General features: G+C 39.8%; 1 protein-coding gene across 1 annotated transcript in view; it reads right to left on the bottom strand.

The window, feature by feature from the left end:
• The window catches only part of LOC146332315 (dedicator of cytokinesis protein 3-like), a 287,446-nt gene that overhangs the window by 119,806 nt on the left and 144,984 nt on the right, over window positions 1–22,656 (bottom strand). The window contains exons 5-6 of the mRNA XM_084741209.1: window positions 14,594–14,649; window positions 3,385–3,481 (exon numbers count right to left, since the gene is read on the bottom strand). Of these exons, the coding sequence (XP_084597335.1) occupies window positions 3,385–3,481; window positions 14,594–14,649 (153 nt within the window). The remainder of the gene's footprint in view (window positions 1–3,384; window positions 3,482–14,593; window positions 14,650–22,656) is intronic.

Consider the following 22,656-nt stretch of genomic DNA (forward strand, 5'->3'; position numbering starts at 1 on the left):
CTTCTCTCTCTGTTTTACTTTATGCTGAGGGTCTTAATCTCAGTGGGAATTTACTGGTGAAATAAACACAAACAAACTTACACATTATTGCTAAAATCAAACATTTTGAGCTTCCCGAAGACGTAGATTTTTATCTGCATAGTGCTGTAAAACAAGCTGCTAAAACCACCAACGAGGAAGAGCATTACCCCGTCCTGCTTCAGCTCCCTGACCATTGTCGATGCTCCCCTCAGGGTTAACCCCCTTCAGTTTTACCAGCAGTTGAAAAGCAACACGCCGGAGCTCCACTTGGTCTTAAGAAGCTGCAGCCTTTATCAACTGACAGCTGTAACTAATGCTGAAGTCACAATACAAGATATTTCTGTCTGTTAAAACCGTCACTGTGTCAGATCAGGTGATTACGGAGACATAAATTCTTGCCGCATCGTGGCTGAGAGACCAATCATCATTTGCAGTCTTTCATGACGTGCGTGATGTCACCAGAAAAGATGCACTTGCTGCAGAGTTCAGGGAGACAGAATGTAAACACCGTCTGAAGCGGTATGTGTGTGAAACTGGCTGTCCTGTACTCAGACACAGCTCGACAAACCTTTCCTCTGTTTCACATATCTAGTTTGTGACATCAACAACATCACCATGTTTATATTTGTGTCTGGATTCATCTCTCTGGCAGAACGCCATCAGCCGTGCTCCTATTGGTTAACATTACAGAGGTGACACAACCCATCGTGGGAAGTAAAAAAAACACAAACATGCTCGTCTTTCTGTCAGGATGTCACTTGGTGTCCTAGATGCGGCATTGGTTGTCATCCATTATGATACACGACATGGGATGAAACGACTGATTATCCCCCCCCCCCACGACCTACGTCTTCTGGGCCGGGCTATAATCCGGCTGATGTCATGAAGTCTGACCTCAACGTTACACTGAACAGTTACTGCTCAAACTGACCACTTTCTGCTTGCTGCAAACCTGTTTCCCTGCTCTGCTGCATTCACTGTCACTCTGCTCTGCTGCATTCACTGTCATCACTATCACCCACTCACTCTCATGCACTGTCCAGTCTCTTACAGGAGCCACACTCTCATAACAAGACTTTCTTCCTGTCTGTGGATTTTCCTGAATGGCGGCCTCCTGATCCTTTGTGGTTGTTGAAACAGGAGAATGTTGCTTTTGCACCCAAGTGTGTCCAATTTCTTAGAAAGAAATAAAGTAAAAAATCCTACACTACTTTCAGACCTAACAAATTTACCACGTCTCATAAGTAACTCGCACTATTACTTTTTAATTGCTGTAACTGGCGCCGTGATTCTCCTCCTCATGAACTCGCTTTCTAAAGCATCACTGATCCTACGAAACGGAATTTGCAAAACATGACACTGATGGGATGTAACATTAATTAAGAGGTTTTATAAAATTAAAAGTAGGAGGTTTAAATGTTCTGCCTCTGGTTATGAAACGTGTAGATGAAAAAACATGGCATTAATGTAAAGTTTAACTTCCCTGTACCTCATTGTGCTGGATGTGAAATGTGTAAATGTTGAATAATGAGACTAAAAACAGGACACGTCAGTACACTTTCAAATGAAATTGCAATCAGCTGTGTTTGTAATTATCATTTTATTCTATTGTAAATATTCTGATAAGATTATATATATATGGTTCCTGCAGAAATGCATGATATTTGCCATCATTTTGTTTTGAATGTGTTTTTAAAAGCACGTTAGTGTTTTTAAAATGTCTTTTGTAAGTGGTGGAGTCTGAATGAGAAAATAGTTCATGGATTTTGGGAAATGCGGTGATTGAATACATTTTGTGTTAAAGCAATTAAATGATTCACACTTTGGTCGACAAAGACTTTTGTGTTTTGACAAAGTGATTTCAGTTTTGACCTGTGCTGTTAGCAATTGAAAAAAACTGTTCTGGTGGTGAGACACAACACAGAGAAACAATGTCTACATTATTAAATGAATAAGTAATGTAACTGTTTGTTTATATTCACTGCTCCAACCTGAAATGCTCAGGAAATAACCGTGACCCTGAGTTGATACAACAAATGAAACTCATTATTTTCATAAATGCAGAATGTGTCTATGAAAAGGATGTGACACCTGTTGGGCGAGCAAAATAAAGTTTAAAGTTTGCATATTTAACGTTGTTATTGTAAGGTGTTAAAGATATTAAACTTTCTCAACTTTTTCTTTTTTTTGACAGTTGACTCAACAAAACACAGAAAAAAGAAAAGGAAAGGGTGAAGAGCAGAAGGTTCAAACGGTCGGAAAAACTGAAAACAAAATATAAAACACAAAGAGAGACAGGCACAACCTGTGGCGCATTTTCAACTCTTTACCTCCCTGTCTCTAAGTGTTAAAGGGCATCTTTGACATTAGATTCAGCTGAAAAACACACACAGACACACAAACACACACACACTGGAGCATGCACACAGCGAGGAGCACAAACACACACACACTGGAACATGCACACAGCGAGGAGCACAAAGACACACACAAGTACAAAGTAAAAACAAACTTAATGGCATCATTCTGTGTGTAAAAGCGTAATGCTGCGGGTTTCTCAGCAGGAACATAAGGAACGAACGCTTCAAGTAAATGTGAGATATTTACATTTCTGAGTGAAGACTGAGAGCAAAGGATTCAGCGTTTGCCTTCACTTGTGTTCCAGTGCAGCTGTCTCTCCGTCTGAATCTTAGCAAATGATCTACTGCTGAGTGAAAACGCCACACGCCCCACTGAACGACATAATGTGGACGCTCAGAGTTTACATCCCTGCAGACGTTACCGAGCGTCTTTAACACACAGCTGCTCCAAGATCTCACCAGCAAGAACCGACGAAGCCGAAGTCATGGAGTGACAACGATAAACTTCTTTTGATGCATTTACACAAAGTTTGTTCTGAATGAAAAAAAAAATACAGCCCTCCAGTAAAAAAAAAAAAGCTCATGAATTTATGAGGAAGGCTGTCAGATTACCACAACAGTGCTGTCAATGTGGAGGGAAATGATAAATGTCTTCTAGCAACCAGGTGGAAAAAGTATCTCCCATGCATACAAAGTCTGAATATTTCAAAGAAAATCTCCTTCTCATGCCCATTGAACAGTGTCTGGTTTATATTTTTACACTGAACTGTAAAACAAAACGATTAAAACTGTAGAAAAACATCCCTTTTTTCCTTTGTGACTTGATTTAGTACAAATGTATGAATAATGAAGTCACGTATGACGCCACTGTAACTCTCTTCTTTATGATAAAGTGTTTCATAATGAGATCAAATTGATGGATTTTCTCATTAAAGGGAAAATTCGTCAGTTTTCATGTGGATGTCCAATCAGCAAATGTAGAAAAATACTCTGTGCTTCTTACCACATAGAGCTGCTTCCACAGTAAGGCCCATTCCTGTAGTGTTGACGTCACCTCAGTAACAATGGGGTCTTCAAGAGGAACCACTGTCTCATGTGGCCTGTGCAGAGAAAGAACAGAAAAACACACATGTACTTTAATCACACAGGATTCAGGTGAGCACAAGTAAAGCACAAAGAGCGACACAGCCACAGAACAGGAACAGGAAAAGACAGAAACCCAGTAAACCGCTGACCTTGTTGTTCCCAGTGACCTCGGTCTGTTCTGTCGTGTTACATTCAGTTAGGCTTCATCAAAGGTGAGTTAAAGTGATTTAGTCTCTCACTACAGACTACAGTTAATATTTTTTCTGAAGTTAAGTCCCATGGTGATCATGGTGGGTGAGACTTAGACTGTCTACTGCATCAGGCAGAGAACCTCCTTTATGAGTGAGTGAAAAGATTAGTAGATCTCTCTCAAATATGAATAAAAACAGCTACTGTCAACTTGTCAGTTGGCTGGTGTCAGGTGGTACAACCATTGTAAAACTAGGTAAACATTATTTTATCATAAAACTCGATATGTATGAACTTGCTTACAAAGGCACAAACACTGGCATCTGAGTAGCAGCTGGTTTAATTTGAAATTAGTTGCAAAAGTCAGGTGGCACAACCAGAAAGTCAAAGGATGTCATGATATGATTCCTCTGACTCACTGGATGCACACTACTGTCTATGATTTCAAAGTCCCTCGGACACAAGAACAACTTCCTAGTTGCGACCTAGATGCTGAAAACAGCAAATTAACGCTAATGGTACAAATGTAAACAAGCTAACAGCTGTTACCTTTTTTTTTTTTTTTTTGCAGTGACGCAGTCATTTTAACGTCTGAGCTCGCCTCATGATGTGCAAATGCTCCACCATGACACTATTTTGCAAAAGCACTGTTGCTGCATCCTGGGCTTAGCCCCTCCCAAGATGTTTGTCATTTAGTTTAAAGAAATACAAACAAGGTAGGGCGTTTTTTTGCCTTATGGCAAAATGTATGTGTGGAGCCAGACTTCTCCAGCACTGGGTGAGACTACTATACGATATAAATAATTTAATTTGAAGATTATCTGTTATTTTTTAAAAATGTTTATTGGTTGTAAGTCAAAGATGTCATGCTATTTCAAACTTTTTCATTTATTCTTTAAATATATGTTGAAGTTTGATTTGTGAGTGGTCGGCCCTGCACAAAAGGATGAATATCCAGGATAAAAAAAGTGATAAATAAAAGTTCTGAAACATACAAACAAAAATAACCAGCCTTAAAAGACCTCTTCCACAGTGAGTTTGTACTGTTACGTGAAAATCCTCCTAATGTTTCCAAACTGCAGCAGCACCTGAAGAAAAGGACCTCAGCTCACCTCACAGACTTGGAAACTCTTTGTGTGCTAACTCTCTCCTTCCTCTCCTCCCGCCCTTATACATAATTTTGAACATCAGGGAGTTGTTCACTAAAAATGAAGGCTGAGTCACTGTCTCAGCCCTGGAGTCAGGAATATTAGAGTACCTCTCTCTCCCTCTCTCTCTCTCTCTCTCTCTCCCTCTCTCTCTCTCTCTCTCTCTCTCTCCCCTCCCTGACTCTTGGTTTTTGCTCTCTCTCTCTTGTATTCTTTCCTCTCTCTCTCTCTCTCTCTCTCTCTCTCTCTCTCTCTCTCTCTCTCTCCTCCCTGACTCTTGGTTTTTGCTCTCCCTCTCTTGTATTCTTTCCTTTCTCTCCCTCTCTCTGTCTCTCTCTCTCTCTCTCTCTCTCTCTCTCTCTCTCTCTTGTATTCTTTCCTCTCTCTCTCTCTCTCTCTCTCTCTCTCTCTCTCTCTCTCCTCCCTGACTCTTGGTTTTTGCTCTCCCTCTCTTGTATTCTTTCCTCTCTCTCTCTCTCTCTCTCTCTCTCTCTCTCTCTCTCTCTCCCTCTCTCTCTCTCTCTCTCTCTCTCTCCCCTCCCTGACTCTTGGTTTTTGCTCTCTCTCTCTTGTATTCTTTCCTCTCTCTCTCTCTCTCTCTCTCTCTCTCTCTCTCTCTCCCTCTCTCTCTCCTCCCTGACTCTTGGTTTTGCTCTCCCTCTCATGTATTCTTTCCTCTCTCTCTCTCTCTCTCTCTCTCTCTCTCTCTCTCCCTCTCTCTCTCTCTCTCTCTCTCTCTCTCCCCTCCCTGACTCTTGGTTTTTGCTCTCTCTCTCTTGTATTCTTTCCTCTCTCTCTCTCTCTCTCTCTCTCTCTCTCTCTCTCTCTCTCTCTCTCCTCCCTGACTCTTGGTTTTTGCTCTCCCTCTCATGTATTCTTTCCTCTCTCTCTCTCTCTCCTCCCTGACTGGTTTTTGCTCTCCCTCTCTTGTATTCTTTCCTTTCTCTCCCTCTCTCTGTCTCATAACTGATTAATTAATAAAAGCAGTGTGCTCGATGAGCTGATCTCCCAGCTGAGCCGTAGCTGGCGGCCGCCTGGTGATTTCACCCACATTAGTTACACTTGTATCTCAGACTCTTCTCCTCCTCCTCTCCTCTGTTCTGCTTTTCACTCAATCTAATCTCTCCCTCCTTCTTTCCCTCCCTCCTTCTGTCCCTCCTCAAGTTTTCTCTGTGTTCTGGCACATTTCCATCATTCTCCTCACCTTCTTCTTCACAGCTTTCCTCTCTCGGCTTTCTTTCCTCTCCTCTTCTTTCATTTACTCTTCCTTCACTTTCTTCCATCTTTCATTTCCTCCACCCCGCCCTCCTTTGTTTCCTCCTTCTCTTCCCTCTCAGTTTCTTTTCCCCTTTGTATCTCTTCAGCTTTCACTCCACTTCCTCTTTCACCTTCTCTAACCTCCCTCTCCTCCGGTTTTTCTTCTTTTTGTGTCCATATTTATTCCACACCTCCACTGAGCCTCTCATCTGACATTTCTGTCCTCCATGAGTCTAAGGCCACTTTTGTTCCATCCTAATATTTCTGTCTCCTCCACACCCACAGTCTCTTCTCATGTGTCTCCCTAAAATATTTGCATAAAGAATGACAAACACAATCTTTTCTCTCTCTCTTTTCCAGCTGAAAAGTGATTTTTGGGAACTTCTTTTAGTCCTTACTTGGTTCAGAAAGTAATTAAAGCTCACAGCTGCTTCAAACTGCACTACCTTTTATTATTCTGTCTTTTTGTTACCTTAACTGACTTTGTTTCACCACAAATTCTGTCGTGTAATCTGACGAAGTTTTATCATTTTGTGTAAAATACATGGCAGTGTGGTATTTTGAAATAGTGTTTCTTAAATATTAGTGAATAATTAGATGATGGATCCGGATGGCAAAAGTGTACACATTAGTTACTCTAGTAAAAGTACAGATGTTTGTGTAAAAACAGTAAAAGTAGAAGTAGTGATTCAACTTCTCTACTCAACTAAAAGTGAGAACATGTACTCAAGTAAAGTACAGATACCTGAAAATTCTACTTAACTAAAGTGGTGAAGTATTTGTACTAAGTTACTTCTCACCTCTGGTCATTTAGTTCCAACATGGTGGGATGGAGCTCAGATATTTTGAATGTATTTGTTCATCTTTTATTCCTTGAAATGTTTGATGAAAAACTACACGATGTGAAGAGAAGAACTGCTGATGAGATGATTCACACATCAATCTTTGATTTGAGCTTCGAGTTGAACTGATTCACAAACAGAACTGAATCCAAATTTCAGATCAGTCAGATCAGTCTGCGGCTGGACACACACACACACACACACACACACACACACACACACACACACACACACACACACACACACACACACACACACACACAGCTCATTTATGTTTGTTCTCGTCAGATAAGAGAGAGCATCAAAGATAAAGACTCAGCTCTGTTTCATTTATACTTCACCTTTCATACATGTATGAAGCCCAAAGTGCCTCACATATCAAGATTACACAGACAAAAGATTAAAAAACAAAAAATAAACAATAATAAACAAGAAGATAACTAAAAGAGTTAGACAGTAGGAAGAAGACTGTATACAAGATAACTGTATCCTCACCCAGAGGAAAATTCAGTTTCTCACAATTGTCTTTTCTTTGTCTTATGAGAAATAAATGAGATTCTTATTTTTAGCTCACTGAAGTCTCATCTGTTTCTCATCAACTCAGAGGTTTTTTCTTGGCATCCGAGCAACAAGACTTTAACCACTGAGCCAAATTTAAGATCTCATTTAAGACAACCGAGTTTTCTTTTAGACTTCACTGTTATCTCAAGAGCCGATTATTTAAGGATAATTTAAGATCAGTGCAGTGAGACAAAAAAAAAGATCATTTTAAGATCTTCAGCTGGCCTCAAATTAGTCTCAGGCTTAGACGAGACAATGTCTGTTTCACAAGAACCAAATTTAAGAAGCATGAGAAGATGGTGGTCTAAAATTGAGCTCATTTATGTCTCGGAGACACAGGCTGGACAAAGACGAGATCTTATTTTGACCTTTCTTCTGGACAGGTCTGAAGGAAATTACGATCACAGTCATGTCTTCAACTAAATTTCATCTATAGATTCATGTACATGGACATGAACTTTCCTTTTTTGTCCAACTTTCAGTATAAAGTTGATGTGGACTTTAAAAATAATAAATAAATACATGCATGTGAGTAGATGGTGTCAGACAGGAGTTACATCAAATGTTGACATTAACCAGGGGGTCACATGCAGGACGGCGGTCGCTTCATCACAGTGAATTTGATATGAGTCGACTGTCACAACACTGAACTGTGTAAATAAGCACACACACACACACACACACACACACACACACACACACACACACACACACACACACACACACACACACACACACCAACTGTACTCCTTATTTTTCCTTCAGTTTGTTCTGAGACGTCGTGAAAAATTCAGGACAGTCCTGAATTACGAGCAGTTGTTTTTACGAGCAGAAAATGAGGCATTAAAGTAACAGAGAATAAACAACATACTAATTTATGAAAATAATTAAATTAGTTATGTCGGCCAAAATTCCTGGTTTTAATTATTAAGATATGTCCTGTTCATTTTTGTAAAATATGAAAGACTATTATTGATGTGTTTTCACTTGTTTTTTCTGATTGTTGATGTAATCTAACCAGTTTAAACCAGATGAAAGAGACGACTGCAGGAGGAATTTGTGATTAAAAAGAATAAATGTGTATGTAAACTCCTACAGCTTCATGACTCATCTGATCTAATGACTAATCTTATCTCCTGAAAATGTTTTAATAAATCTAAATGACTGTGAGACACCTGAGTCAGAACACTGAGCTTCATATCATCCTCAGAATCTGTAACTGATCTTCACAACATTAATAACAAATGATTTTACTCTAAATTATTTTATTTTAATCCTTCTTGTCCCGACTGTCGCCTGTTCACCTCGTTCTTACAAAATAACCAGTCAGTGCTGGCTTCATCTGATTCCTCTTTTATCTGAATATTTCTGCAAAATATTATAACAAATCTGTACAAATGTCTGTACTGATTGATACTGTTGGTGCTGATTTTCATGGTGATTAATATCTGATATCTCAACATCAATCTCACCGTTGCCACCAGTGTTTTCCTGTGTCACACTTTTGTTTTTCATCTTTTGCTTAAAAGCTTTCTGGCGTTCTGTAACTGACTACTGAAGATGTAATCAGATTACAAATACATTTATTAAAAACGGGTGTACTTAGTGCAAAATAAAGAAGATCTACTCGTGCACACACAACTCAATTCATCATCATGGCCTCTATTGAAAATGTTCATTGTTAGGTTTATTAGTTTGTCCAGCTGTTCTTCCCTTTGTTGTCCACAATTTATTTATTTATTGATTGATTGATTTGAAGGCAAAAGATTTCCACCCAGAAATCAGCTGTGTGTTTACTGTGCATAGTTGAATATTTGTCTTTATTTTCAAATTGTAATCCTACTAATAATCCCAATTTTCACTAAATGTATCTGTAAATCTTTTTTTTAATCTGTAACTGTAATGGAATGCAGCTACCTTTTTCTGTGTCCTGATTATGTAATCTTTATCTTAATCTAGAGCCTGTATGAATTGAGATCATGATTTTTTGTAGTATTAACGGTGCAATCCTAGAATAAAAAAGTAGATTTTCACGCTGACCCTCTGAGCATCAGTAAGATGAAAAAACACCAGTAGCCCATTTTTTCAAATGTGGCAAAGTAAATCCATTTATTTATTGTTTCCTATGTTTATCTATCAGGATCATTTTCATAGGATTGTAGATAAAAGAAACCGAGTCACCTGAGTTTAGAGGTTGGATGTGAACCTTTTTGTTTTAATCCAACCGTCCACCCAAACCTCCTGCGCAGGACGTCTCAGTGAACGTCGAAAACATCACACCACTTCCAGCCATAAAATAAAGAATAAACAAATTTTAATTCTGCTACACACCTGCTTGTAAAAAATGAAAAATAATCCCAGGTGATGGAGCTCACTGAAGCGTCTAATCTGCCCTCAGGTAATTTACAGGAAGTAGTTGGAGATGTATACGCCTCACTCTCCTTTTATCATACCTGCACGTGTGTGTTTTTAAAAATGCCTTTCATGTGTTTGCACAATATGTAACTGCATGTTGTGTGAGTCTGTGTCTTCTGGCTGACATGAATGCAGCGTTGTGTGTGTTCACAGGTTTATTTGTCTCTCCGGGTGTGATCCTGAAGTGCGGGGGAGCTGTTGTCTGATATTTATAAATGTCAGCTCTGAGAGTGTATTTATCCTGCAGAGAAGCAGACAGCTGGCAAAGCGTTCTTCACAACATCCTGACAACTCGACGCAGCCTTCGAACTGGAGGGCTGCCGCACATCCTGTGTTTCCCCCGTATTAACTCGGCGGTGCTGGCTGGAAACAATTTAAAATCAATAAAACACATTTTGCTTCATGTTGCACTTAAATATAGATATTCACATCTCAGTGTGATGACTCCAACAAATGAGAGGCTGAAGATGACTGACAGCTTCTATTTCATGTCTCAGTATTCTGACTGCAAGTGTTTCTCAATATTTAAGGACCAATAAACTAAAGGAAAAGATAGAAGACATATCAAAAGTTGTAAATTTATTTGTTTTACAACTGGAAACAGAAAACGGAAGAGAAGCAGAAGGTTCTCGGCTGCCTGGGAGGAGCAGGGCAGGACAAGAAGTAAGGCCGGAGGTATACTTGCTGTTTGACGATGCGCTCGTGTAGACAACCGACTGTGTAGTGAAGCAAACTGTTCATGACACGGCTGCTTGTCTACGCATGTTACTGCAAAACACCACTAGAGGGCACAACAGAGAACACAGACCTTAAACTGCCCATAAAAATAAAAGAAAGAAGTAAAGGAGTTCCGTTTTTCCATCATTTTCCGCTGTGCATGAACATGGTGGTCTCGAGCCTCGAGTTCACGATGCTTCACTTGAATGCACCATGAAGTCCCTCTTAGCACCCATGCACTTAGCTGCTGTACAAAGCGATGCAGATTTCTGAAGTTACAAGGTGCACCTGAATGCCCCATGAAGTCCTTGTCCCTGTGTGCGAGTGTGTCAAACTTGGACCACTTCCCTGTCACTCTGTCATCTGATTGGCTCGAGACCATTGATCAAACTACGTAAAACAAATATCAACCAATATCGATCAGAGTACCTTCAGTGAAAACTTCTTTCTGTTGTGTGTGAGACGTCAGCTGAAGGATAAGAACTGATGAAAGATACTTTACTTTTTACTTTACTTTTCTGTGCTGACAGTGATTCCTCAGTTTGTTTTTCACTCCTACAATCTGTTGTCAACAACAACTCTGAAAGCTTCGCCTCTGGAAGAAGAAGAACCTTCTTCCTCCTCTTCCTCCTCCTCCTCCCCCTCCTCTTCCTCTGTGCTGTAAAGTGAATTCTGTTTGTGCTTCATCAAACGTCAACCTCCATCTACTGCAGGTAAAACACTGACCTCATTCAACCACACTTCAAATAATGAGAACGACACCACTCTCACTATAACTTTTCACTTTTCACTGGACTACATGTCCAGTTACATTCAATATCATGTCCCATCTTTACAGTCATTATCTGGTGCAATATAACTTTAATTACCTCTCAGTATCACTGCCAACATTACTTTCAATGTAACACCATTACCACTTTTTAGGCACAGTTTCTTTGCATTTACTCCTCATACAGTTCATATTTTATATTTATATTTCATTTATTTGATACCCTGCATGTTATTAGAGAATTAACAAAGTTATATCTTATCTTAAATTGGAAGACGTCCTCTTTCATAGTTTGTATTCATCTTAAACTTCATGGTTGTTAAACAGAAATTAGACTAAAGCCTCTAAATGAATCTGAATCTTTAATTCGTTAAATAGTCACCTTTGATTCAGCTGATGCACCGAAAACTACTGAACTGTGTTGACTTGTTTTTACAGTTTTACAGAGTTCATGGCCTCTTTCAAACACACCCACATGTACAGCACAAACACACACACACACACACACACACACACACACACACACACACACACACACACACACACACACACACACACTGCTTTCAGACCCATTTGGTCAATAGTCCAGAACTATATTTGTCATCATGCTGCAGCCGCCTCGATTCAGTAAAACACACTCCAACTCTCTCCACTCAAACTCTGCCTCTCTTTGCCCTGGAGGTCTACTTGAAACAGTAAAGGATTCACTAATTCCAATTAATTTACTCTCCCTGCCTTTAATTAAAAAACTCTTATGCAAATCGAGACACGCTCTGTAACTCTGATTAATCTGAAGTTTAAAAAAAAAAGCTTTTCCAATCATTATGCAAATGTATTAAAATATGTACTCTCAAACTTGGAAGGGAATCAGAAACGAGGAGGTTCATACCTTATTTAGAGAGAATAGGTCTCAAAACAACTGATCCCAACAGAAAACCAGATTTCATCAAATTAGTTCTTAAGTGGATTTAGCTGGGAGGAGAAGAAAAGGCCTCCGAGTGGCGCGGAAAATAAAGTGGAGTCAACTGCAGCATCATCCAGAGAGAAACTCAGACAATCAGATCAGTGTTGAATGACTTAAAGATGCTGACATACAAACCCTGTTGCCATTAAAAAATCATGTTCACACAGAGCACCCTGCTGCTTTCACCGTACGAGGCACTCTCAGCTGTTTTTCACTGCTTTCCATCAGAGAACGCTGGAGAAAAATTACCAACAACATGTTTAGAGTTTGGAGGCTGCAGAGGCCTGAGAGGTGAAAATTGATTTGGATTCTTTCAGTTTCTGAGGCAGGAAGTGAGTGATAATTTGATAAAAGAATCAAGCTGAAGGGCCTCATTCATCACAGGACTGACAGCCAGTGAAGGTGTGTGTGGAAGAAACTGTCGCAGTAAACAGCTAAACAACTTCTTTTCCCTCTCAGGAAGCTACGGCTACCTTCAGCTGCTCCTTCAGTGATGACTCATGAAACACAGAGGTGTGTCAAAGTTTGGCTAAATGTCAGAGTTTCTCAGACGATCTCAACTGGAACCACAGTGTTAGTGCTGATTGTACCAGTTGTATGGAGGAGCTCCAGCAAAGTTATTCACACTTTTATCCACAGGTGCCCTCTATGGCGGGGCGCTGCAGCGACCCCCTAATCCTGCACCAAAGCAGGAAAAAATGCTCTTGTAAAATTGCCATAGACTAATAAGTTTAATTAGTATTTGAAAGGATCACTAATAAAGTCATAGCATGTGCTACATTATTCTTAAGATTAAATTTTCACGCGGGGTGGTGTGTGTTTTGTTGCTCCAGCCGAGTGCTTTAATTAACTGGTTAACAAGCACAAAGTGCCATGAATTCAAACACCTCTGATCATTAATGCACTTCATGGAATAACTTGTGGCTCTGCGATCTGAATTAGCCACACAGCATGATGTCTGCCACCAGCTTTGTGCGGAAATACTTCAACACAATGAAGATACAAATTGTGCGCAGCGCTGGAGGAATAAAATGCACCGCGACATTTGACGTCTGAGACAAGATTCCAGGTGAAGCCCAAAGATTCAAGAACACTGGATTTATAGTTTATCCAAAAACCTTCCAGGTGAAATACTGCAGCACATGATGGATTTACCTTCAGCAGCTGTGTGGTAAAATGCGCTTCTCACTGAAGAAAGATGCCAAAATCTGCTGAAGAATCCATCCAAAGTTTTTTTAGAGTTTTGCTTTTTAACTCTGAGTGATCACTGATTTTATTGAGCCAACTATCTTAAACATCGCAGCCGCTGAAAGCAAACAGAGGATGGAATCTGTCTCAGCTCAATAGAAAGAGTCTGAAAACACCAGACTACTTGGTTTAATGGATTTCATTAGTTTAAACATTATGAATTGTAAAATATCACATTCATGAGGCTGTTCAGTCAGACAGTGACAGATCACAGCCAGTGAAGGTCAAACTGCACGCCGCCTGCACAGTTTATATTATGTTCATTATAATGTTGATTAATGTTGAAATGATAAAGAAGATTAAGAGTGAAAAACAGACTGAGGTGGAAAGATACAGACGGAGGGGAAATGAACACATAGTATGGAGCTAATTTTGTTGAGAAGAGCAATGACGGAAGTTTCCCCGTCAACGGCCTTTTTTTCACGACTGAGACAAGACGATGATGAGCATCGACGTCATTAAACACTGAGATTACATCAATGTGTAATATTTTTGACAAGAAAAGAACAGACTAAAATGCAGAACTAAACTACAAAAACTATAATTATACTAAATATTTTCTTTGGTAAAAAAAAGAGTAAAGTACTGCAGTTTTGTGTCCCGTGCTGCTGGAATGAACTCGCCCCAACTGGACACTGACAGCAGACAGCGAGCAGAAGTTAAAGTTCACAGAGACTTGATGTTACGATGATGTGACTGATTGAAATGTCCAAAATGTCAACAGTTTTGTTTTAGTAAAACTAGACTAAAATAGTTTTTCAGTTTTTCTTTGACTAATAAAAGACTAAAATACCTTAAAAAAACAGGATAAGGTTGACTAAATCTAATAAAACTAACAAGAACATTTGACAAAGGACTAATTAAAAAATAAAACCTAACAAAATGAACAGTGGGATGTTGAAGTAAATGTAGGTGTTAAATTAATCTTAATTGTGAAAATGATGGTCCCAAACTTCATGTAGACAGATCAACTCACAGTTAAAGTTGCTGGTGTAGTTTTAAGTTGGTAAACTTACCCTCTGTTGGTGACGATGGCTTTCTTCAAGTGGATGTAGCTGGCTGGGAAAACTCCCTGGAGAGACAGAGACAGAAAAAAACAGTTAAGACAGACGGAAAACCAGGTTCAAACCATCTTTTCTACGACTGTACTAATGAGGACATACTGAGTGTAGCCAGATGCACCACAGACAAATTCAAATAAGGTACCAGCACACCTTCAAGAACCTTCTACATCATTTCCTCTCACAGCGCTGCATGATTAAAGGAGCAACATAACATCACATCAGTGGCATAAAATAGATGGAAATGGATTCCCAAGCACCTATTTCCATAACTAAACTTAGCAACTTAACAAGCTTTTTGCCACATGCCAGGGTGCTGCAGGACAAATCAACAAAATCATCAGGATTCAGCCTCTGAGGACGCAAATGTCTGTAGGAACGTTCAGAGGCGGAGGACCAACCGACCGAGCGACCCTGACGCCCCCGGAGCCGTGCTGCCAGAGCGGCAAAAGGGTTAGTACAGCTTATTTTAGGAATATTTAATTTTAAATTCCCTCCACTGCTCCCCTACCTGTAACTCAAACAGACAGAACAAACTGAAAACATGTCGAGTGAAGACGACCTCACCTGTACAGACCTGCTACAGAACATGCACCGTGTCTCAGAGGTGCACTGCTCAATAATTCATGGATGCTTCTGTCAAGGTCATAATGGAAGCTGCCTGCATGCTCGGCAGGTCGCTTCACGGCTTTTAATACGACTGCAACGCTTTTTAAGGTTTTTACTGTTGTTCATCTTCTGAACATTTTATATTCACTGTATCAAATATAATCAACCACTGCATGTATGTTTCATTCAGTATTTATTACTTTGTACTCTTTGAAATGTTCACAATTTCAGTCCAAAACATCAGACAACAACAGTTCAAAGTAAAACTCATCATTTTCATATTGACTTACTGGATCACAGGAGTTATAAATAGCAGGCAGAATATTTGTCTTAAAGTGAATTTGACCTGGTGCCAATTAGCTATAGTGTTGCAACAGATTTAGTACATTTATGTGCACCGAACAATATAACAAACAGTCATGTCCTGTGTTTCTTCTAATGCCCGACGTATTTGATGCAAACCTTTGAAATATTGCAAAAAAAAGAGAAAGAAAAGGTGAATTGTGTGTGTTTGGAGCAGAAGAACTAGGCTATGCCATGCATAGTTTTGTTAGAAGTTGGTTTATAGACTGCTTTTATAAACAGAGTAGAAGTCGAGGTCACCTACAGGAAATAAAACTAATTGTTTGCCAACTGCCAATAAATCTCAAAGAAGAAAAAATAAAACCAGTGGAGCTCTTCAGAATTTTTTGTCAGTTGGTCGAGCTGTAATCATTCTTTCATGGGACAGTTGACACCAACAGATCTCCTCCTCCTCCTCCTCCTCCTCCTCCTCCTCCTCCTCCTCCTCCTCCTCCTCCTCCTCCTCCTCTTCCTCCTCCTCCTCCAGTGGAAACAGTTTATTAGTTAAATATTCGCTTTGTCAGAACATATTTGGAAGAAGTGTTTCTGTCTCATGTTAAATGCATTTCAGTCAGACAACTCACATTTCAGAATGTTTATTGCAGCAGAAGAACAGAGTTTGGTGTGTAGCCTCCGACCTCATCACTCCTCATCTTTACACAGAGATACAGAGGAGTGATGAACGCGTATCTTGGACATCCTGTCGGAGTCTGCAGGTGGATGCTGGGGTGGTGGTGGGGTTGAATAAGCTGGGAGATGGGAGGTGTTAACAGTTTAAATAGACCGCCAGATTAGAAGGGTGTGTTTGTTTTGAACTACTGAGAGTGAAGCGTGTCACGTGTGATTGTGGTGCAGCTGGAATCGACTGCCTGAACTAGCTCGCAGATGTAACCACATGAACTATTTCTTGAAAATGCAAAAACCACCTCAAGTTTCCATCACCATTTTCTTAAGCATTACTTTAAATGCACATAAAAAAAATGCTGCTTGAAACATGGCTCCTGTGCAGAGCTTCTCCTGAACTTTTCTCTTGAACATTTGTCCCTCTCAGGTGCAATAATTCATAATTTCTCATGAGGAACTTTTGGTTACGTGTTTGTAGAATCATTAAAGGAAGTCGAGGTCTCACAGAGATGCTGGTGCTCATCAACTTGCTCAGCTGTGCTTCTTTTAAATGAGTTTATTTCCCTTTAATGTTGCAAAACAACAGATGTGAGGCACTGTTTTCACCCCAGGTCTCTGACAAACCAATCAGCGCCTCTGCAGCGTGTGCGACCCCTGGTGTGAGGACCCACTGACACCCTCTGTGGCCGCCTTTACTATTTCTGTGCAGAAGTGTCACTGCGCAGCGCCGGGTATCTCTCTCTGAAATGAACTTGCTCTAGGTCCTGTTAAATTATCTTTACACAGTATTCTTCCTCAAATGTGGAGGTAATTAGGTATTTAGTGTCATAAAATCTTCTCTTCTCAAGTGACTGGGGAAATATTTTATGGAAATTATGAGTGTGGAGAGAGAAAAATGTTGAATTAAAAAAGTGTAGCTGGGGCTGCAGAAGTCTGCTGAGAGAAACCTGCACACTGGAGGGATTTCATTCATATTCTACTACATGTTTCAGTGAGGAGAAGAAGAGCAGAGGTAGAGAGGAGGGAAGCTATTTTAGGATTGGATGTGTGTGTGTGTGTGTGTGTGTGTGTGTGTGTGTGTGTCTGTGCTGGTGCTTGGTTATTTATTCATGTATGAAAACATCCTTGTGTACACAACTGTACATGTTTGTGTGTGTTAGTGTTCTACTGATGTGTTCCCTCAGTTGCAGAAAATGTACATACTATATTTACTGAGATGCCAGAACGGCTGTCTGTCTGTCTGTCTGTCTGTCTATCTGCCTGCCTGTCTGTCTGGCTGTCTGTCTTTCTGTGTGTGTGTGTGTGTGTGTGTGTGTGTGTGTGTGTGTGTGTGTTGGTAAAGATGTATGTCCTATCTGTGCTCTGAAAGCGCAGCCTCCGGCGGTTGGGAAAGGAAGTCCCCCTGTGCCATCATGCATAATAACCCTGCTGTCTTTTAGGCAGCGTCTCAGCTGCTGCTGCTGTCGACAGAGATGTATTCTGCTGCGCCTGTCAAAGGACCTTTTAGGGTCAAACATGGCATAATAAAACACGGGGGAGCGCCGTCCTCTGTTAGTCAACTGTGAATGTATTTTTGGAGGAGGGTGTGGGAGAGAGACCTATAAAGACAGAAGAAATGAGAACAACAGTGCTAAGGAGAAATAGAGTAACTGTGCTTAGCCATCCGTGTGACAGGAGCGGTTCAGAGGTGGCGGCCCGGCCTCCGGGGAACTCGCTCAATTACCTGTCTGCTCAGAACCACAAACACACACAGGTCAGAAAATGTCCTCTTCATACTCAGACTCTGCTCCACTGCTGCATATTTAGATCGTCTCTTAATGGTTACTTTGCAGATTTAGATTTAAAAATAGTCTGCAGTCACGCTAAAGGGCTTTGAGCTAAATGCTAATGTCAACTTCAGGGTCCAAGATTAGCAACCTCCACCTGCCAAAGACAAGTGATAATCTAAAGCAACCACTGGTTGATTAACTACAAAATCTCACAATTAACCACTGAATTTGTTGCACTCTATGTAATATTTTATACTGAATCCCTAACTAATTGCAAATTAGAGCTGATTGCACCAGATGTAGTCTGTACCTCGGTCACACTCATATTTTCTCAGGAGTTTGGTCGTGTCATATTTATCGTGTGAGTAAATTGAAGAGATTAATTCTACTAAACTGTATACAAAGTAGTTAAATGAGCTCTAACTTAACCAGCTACAACAATAAATTCTCATTCTCTATTAAAGCAGCAGAATAAGATTAAGAATAATCTAACAGGAGCTGATTTAAATCTAAAAACACCACTTTCCACAGTGGTAAAAAATCTCAAACTTTGGTTTATGAGACTTTATAAACCACCTCTCTTCTAAGCATCCAATCGTTGTGTTTCATACAGGGCTCCTTCTTTAAGGCGCCTTTGTCTGCCCACCTTTGCTGCTTTCTCTGCAAGCTGCCTTACAACCCGCCTCCACCTCAGCTCCTCCTTTTTATGCCGCGTCTGACTTAATCAAAGTCATCTGTATTTTCATTCACGCCGGCTCTGATCTCTGCCTATACAGGGGGTCTTTGCTGCTGCTCTCTCTGCCTCAGGCTGTCCATGTACGGGGCAGGGAGGGTCCAGAACAGAGCCAGACCCTCAAATATAACTAACTGCAACTGGAAATAAAGTTTTCTTTGACTAAGAGGTCCTGACTGAATTTAGTTTAGTGTTTTGTGTTCTCACCTTTACTATTTCCATCCGCACACTGACAACAAAGCTTTCTTTTGTTCCTTGCTGTGTTATCAGGGATGAGAGAGGAGTTCAGACTCAGATATGACAAATAAAAACATAACCAGTGAATATTGAGCCTGGAGACTCAGAATCTGGTAAAATGTGCTTTTTAGACAACAGCAACTGGAGAACAGAGATCATTGATCACCGGTATCAAGGCTAATACACACCATAACTATCTGTTAGCTGTCTCCCCTCGAAACTGAGCCTCCTGGATGATGAAGTGTGGTGGAAATGTGTCTGTATCACAAACTGTCACATAATCCTGGTTCTCAGTCTCCATGACTTCTGCCTCGTTTGAACTAAAACTCATTTTCTGAGAATCTCTGCAGGTAAAGTCAGTATCCTCTGTTTAAATTCACTTTTTCTTAACTGATGGTATTTGCTGTAATGATCTCTGTCAGGTGTCAGCCTGGGCAGATCATGTGATCGTGTGTGTGTGTGTGTGTGTGTGTGTGTGTGTGTGTGTGTGTGTGTGTGTGTAATAACTTTACTGTAATAAAACCCATGTAACTGCAGGACCCCAACTTTTCCTAGATGTGTGTATGTTTAATTCACTGTTGTTTTATTAAAATTACAACAACACAAAACAGTATTTGTAGAGTATTTGAGTATTTCTGCCTTAAAGGGCCTTAGTGGTCATATTGGCTGCATTTTAAACACGACTCATTTCATTCCTCTAGTCGCCGCTGCTCAGCAACCTTTTTTTCTAGTTGTTTTTTGTTTTTGTTTTTTTTTGTTTTTTACATCTATTCATCCAGTATTTCTGCACAAAAGAAATACTGCAGATAAAGATTAGATCGAGATTAAATTAGATTATTATAAGATTTTTAAGATGTGCATTCTCTTAGCATTAGCGCTCCATTTAAACCAATGAATTATTAGAAAACAGACTATACTATTCTATGCATCTTAAAGAAAACCAAGACTATACAAAAAAAAAAAAAATTAAAAATTTACAAATGTCTGCTGGCTGGATATGGCAGTAGTGATGCCATTGCAGTAGGTGCTTCACCATCTGTTGCCTGGTAGTTTTTATCTTGTTTTATATTTTATATTTTAAGTTTTATTTACTTTTTTCTCTTTACTCTTTTACTCTTAAATACAGCAAAGTAAAGGTGCAAAGTTATATTATTATAATTATTCTAAGATCCGTGTACTGTAGAAACATGAATCTACTGTGTTTAATTAAAAATGGGTCCCAGTTTGAAATGTGACTTTTAAAAATGTAAGTACAAGTTCAGAAACACAAAAGGAGCCCAAACTAAACACACTTGTACAATAATGAACTGATCTGAAATCTGTCTGCCCCGTTTGATGTCAAGAATCATAGAACAGAACAGAGAAGCTGTGATAACGGAGACATCAGATGTAGAGCAGGTAGCATGAACACATGCGCGCACACACACACACACACACACACACACACACACACACACACACACACACACAGAACATCTTGTTCTTGTCTCTGCCTGGTTAACTGTGACAACAGAGGGCTGTTAACAGGTCAGTGCATTCAGAACACCTCAGGCACCTCTCTGACGATACCTGGCTCTCTGTGTGTGTGTGTGTGCGCGTGCATGCGTGCGTGTGTGTGTGCGTGCGTGTGTGTGTGTGTGTGCGTGCATGCGTGCGTGCGTGTGTGTGTGTGTGTATGATGGGCAGGAGGTCATCAGAGTGTTGTGCTGCTTCTAATTTAGCTGATGGTGTTGAAGCGCTGGTTCACTTAAAGGTCATGTTGCTACAGAAGAAAAGAGAGACGAAGACACAAAGAGATAAAAATAAACTAATGTATGGACAGACAAAGACAGAGACAGAGACAAAAGCTTCATAAAGGATACAGAGACACAACAATGAGTGAACAAGAGAAGGCGAGGAGACAACAAAAGAGGAACAAGGCTGCAGTAAAAATGTCATCCACCCACAAATAACACAGTCTCCGTCTGCACCAGTCAGCTCAAAGTGCTGCATGTCACCTTGTTTTGACCTGAGCTTTAACTGTCTTCTAGGGGACAATCATGGTGACACATCTGAGATTAGATTTATCTCAACAAGCAGTCCAAGAAAAAAGAAGGAAACAGAGAAACAGTGTGTTTCACACTCCATTCACACCTGGTATTAGACCGGAGGTTTCACTTTACTTTACAGTTCAGTAATAAGACATAACAAGCTGTTCTTTGTATCAAATTAGACAAAAACTAGAAATTGTATGTTCTTTATTAGAGAGTAGACCCTTTATTATAAACTTAAATATGTGAAATCGCATATTTCTGATTATCCATTTAAAAACACGTGAGCCAGAAATACCAAGTAAAGCTCTGACTGATTTATTGCAGTAAATATATCACATATTTCTCCTGTAAGTTCTCCCTTTCTTTGTATAAAACACTGTGTCAGGTGTGTTGTGGTGTTTCTGTGAGGAGATAAATTATCTGCCTGGTTAACAGCAGACCAGCTGCACAGATGCACACACAGTTATTTCTTACTGTAAATCTTTTCTTTCCCACCTGTGCTGCTTTCATTTTTCACACCCCTCTGTTGAATCTTCCCTCTTTCAAAACTGCTCTCACCTGTTTTATGTCTGTAATGTGTAATAATTAGCCCTTCTTCTCCTTTTACACCTGGTTCTTAATTTTTAAATTTTAGTTTTAGTTTTTTTAGTTGTTGTTGCTTTTATGCTGATAAAGCCTTATTGTTTCCATGTTTTACTTTACTTTTTTGTGTCATGTAAAGTGTCTATGAGCACATTTTAAAATGCATACTTCTTCTTATTATTATTATTACAATAATTTTTGGGTTTTGGTGCTTTAATAATTGGTAAATAGAGGCCTCTCTTTATCTCTCTGCTTGCTCCCTAAACTCAAACAACAACTTATATTTTCTGTTAACTAAAAATAAAGATCTGTATCAGCGTTATATTGTGTTCAGATGGCAGCACGTTGTACAGACTGTGCTTCCACCTACATAAGATCTGAACACAATGTGAGCCAGACGACCTCCAGATGTGGTCTGGCGGATCTGATCGGATTCCTATCACGATGCATTTCCACGTCGCATTAACATGAGTTTTTCCTTATCTGGTCAGCGTGCCCACACACGGGTTGCATTTTATTACGAGGCGTTAATGGGGTCTCAGAGACGGAGAGACGTACAGTAGAAAATCAGAGACACAAAAATAGATGGAGAATAAGAGTGGTGCAGAGAGATGATTATAATACAAAGACAGATAATTACAGCCCTCAGCCTTCCTCTCTGCCCTCTCACTCCTAACACATGTTTACTGTTTGTCAAAGAAACATCACCGACGATTGTTTGTTTCCCACAATCGTCCAGGAGAAAATACAAATAATGGTTTATTATCTGGCTTAATACCCCAATCACCCCTGTGTCTGATGGGCTCTATTGTCCGTATATGTAATTGTGTGTAAATGTCCATCTGTTTATACAAACAATATTGGCTTATATTCCCATTTATACACTAATAGACTGTATCATACAGTGACTGACTGTGTAAAGAAATATTTAAGGTTTTCATTTCCTGGATATCCAGGACTCTGATGTTTTTTTGTGAAAAATAACACAAATCTGACACATTTAATTTCACGGATTGTTACTTATATATTAATCAACCTTGGTTAAGTGCCTCCGCCTCACTGATCATTTAAATTAGAGATGTCAAACTC

This window comes from Lutjanus erythropterus, chromosome 2 (genome assembly GCF_056507025.1).
Source record: "Lutjanus erythropterus isolate fLutEry1 chromosome 2, fLutEry1.hap2, whole genome shotgun sequence".
NCBI lineage: Eukaryota > Metazoa > Chordata > Actinopteri > Lutjaniformes > Lutjanidae > Lutjanus > Lutjanus erythropterus.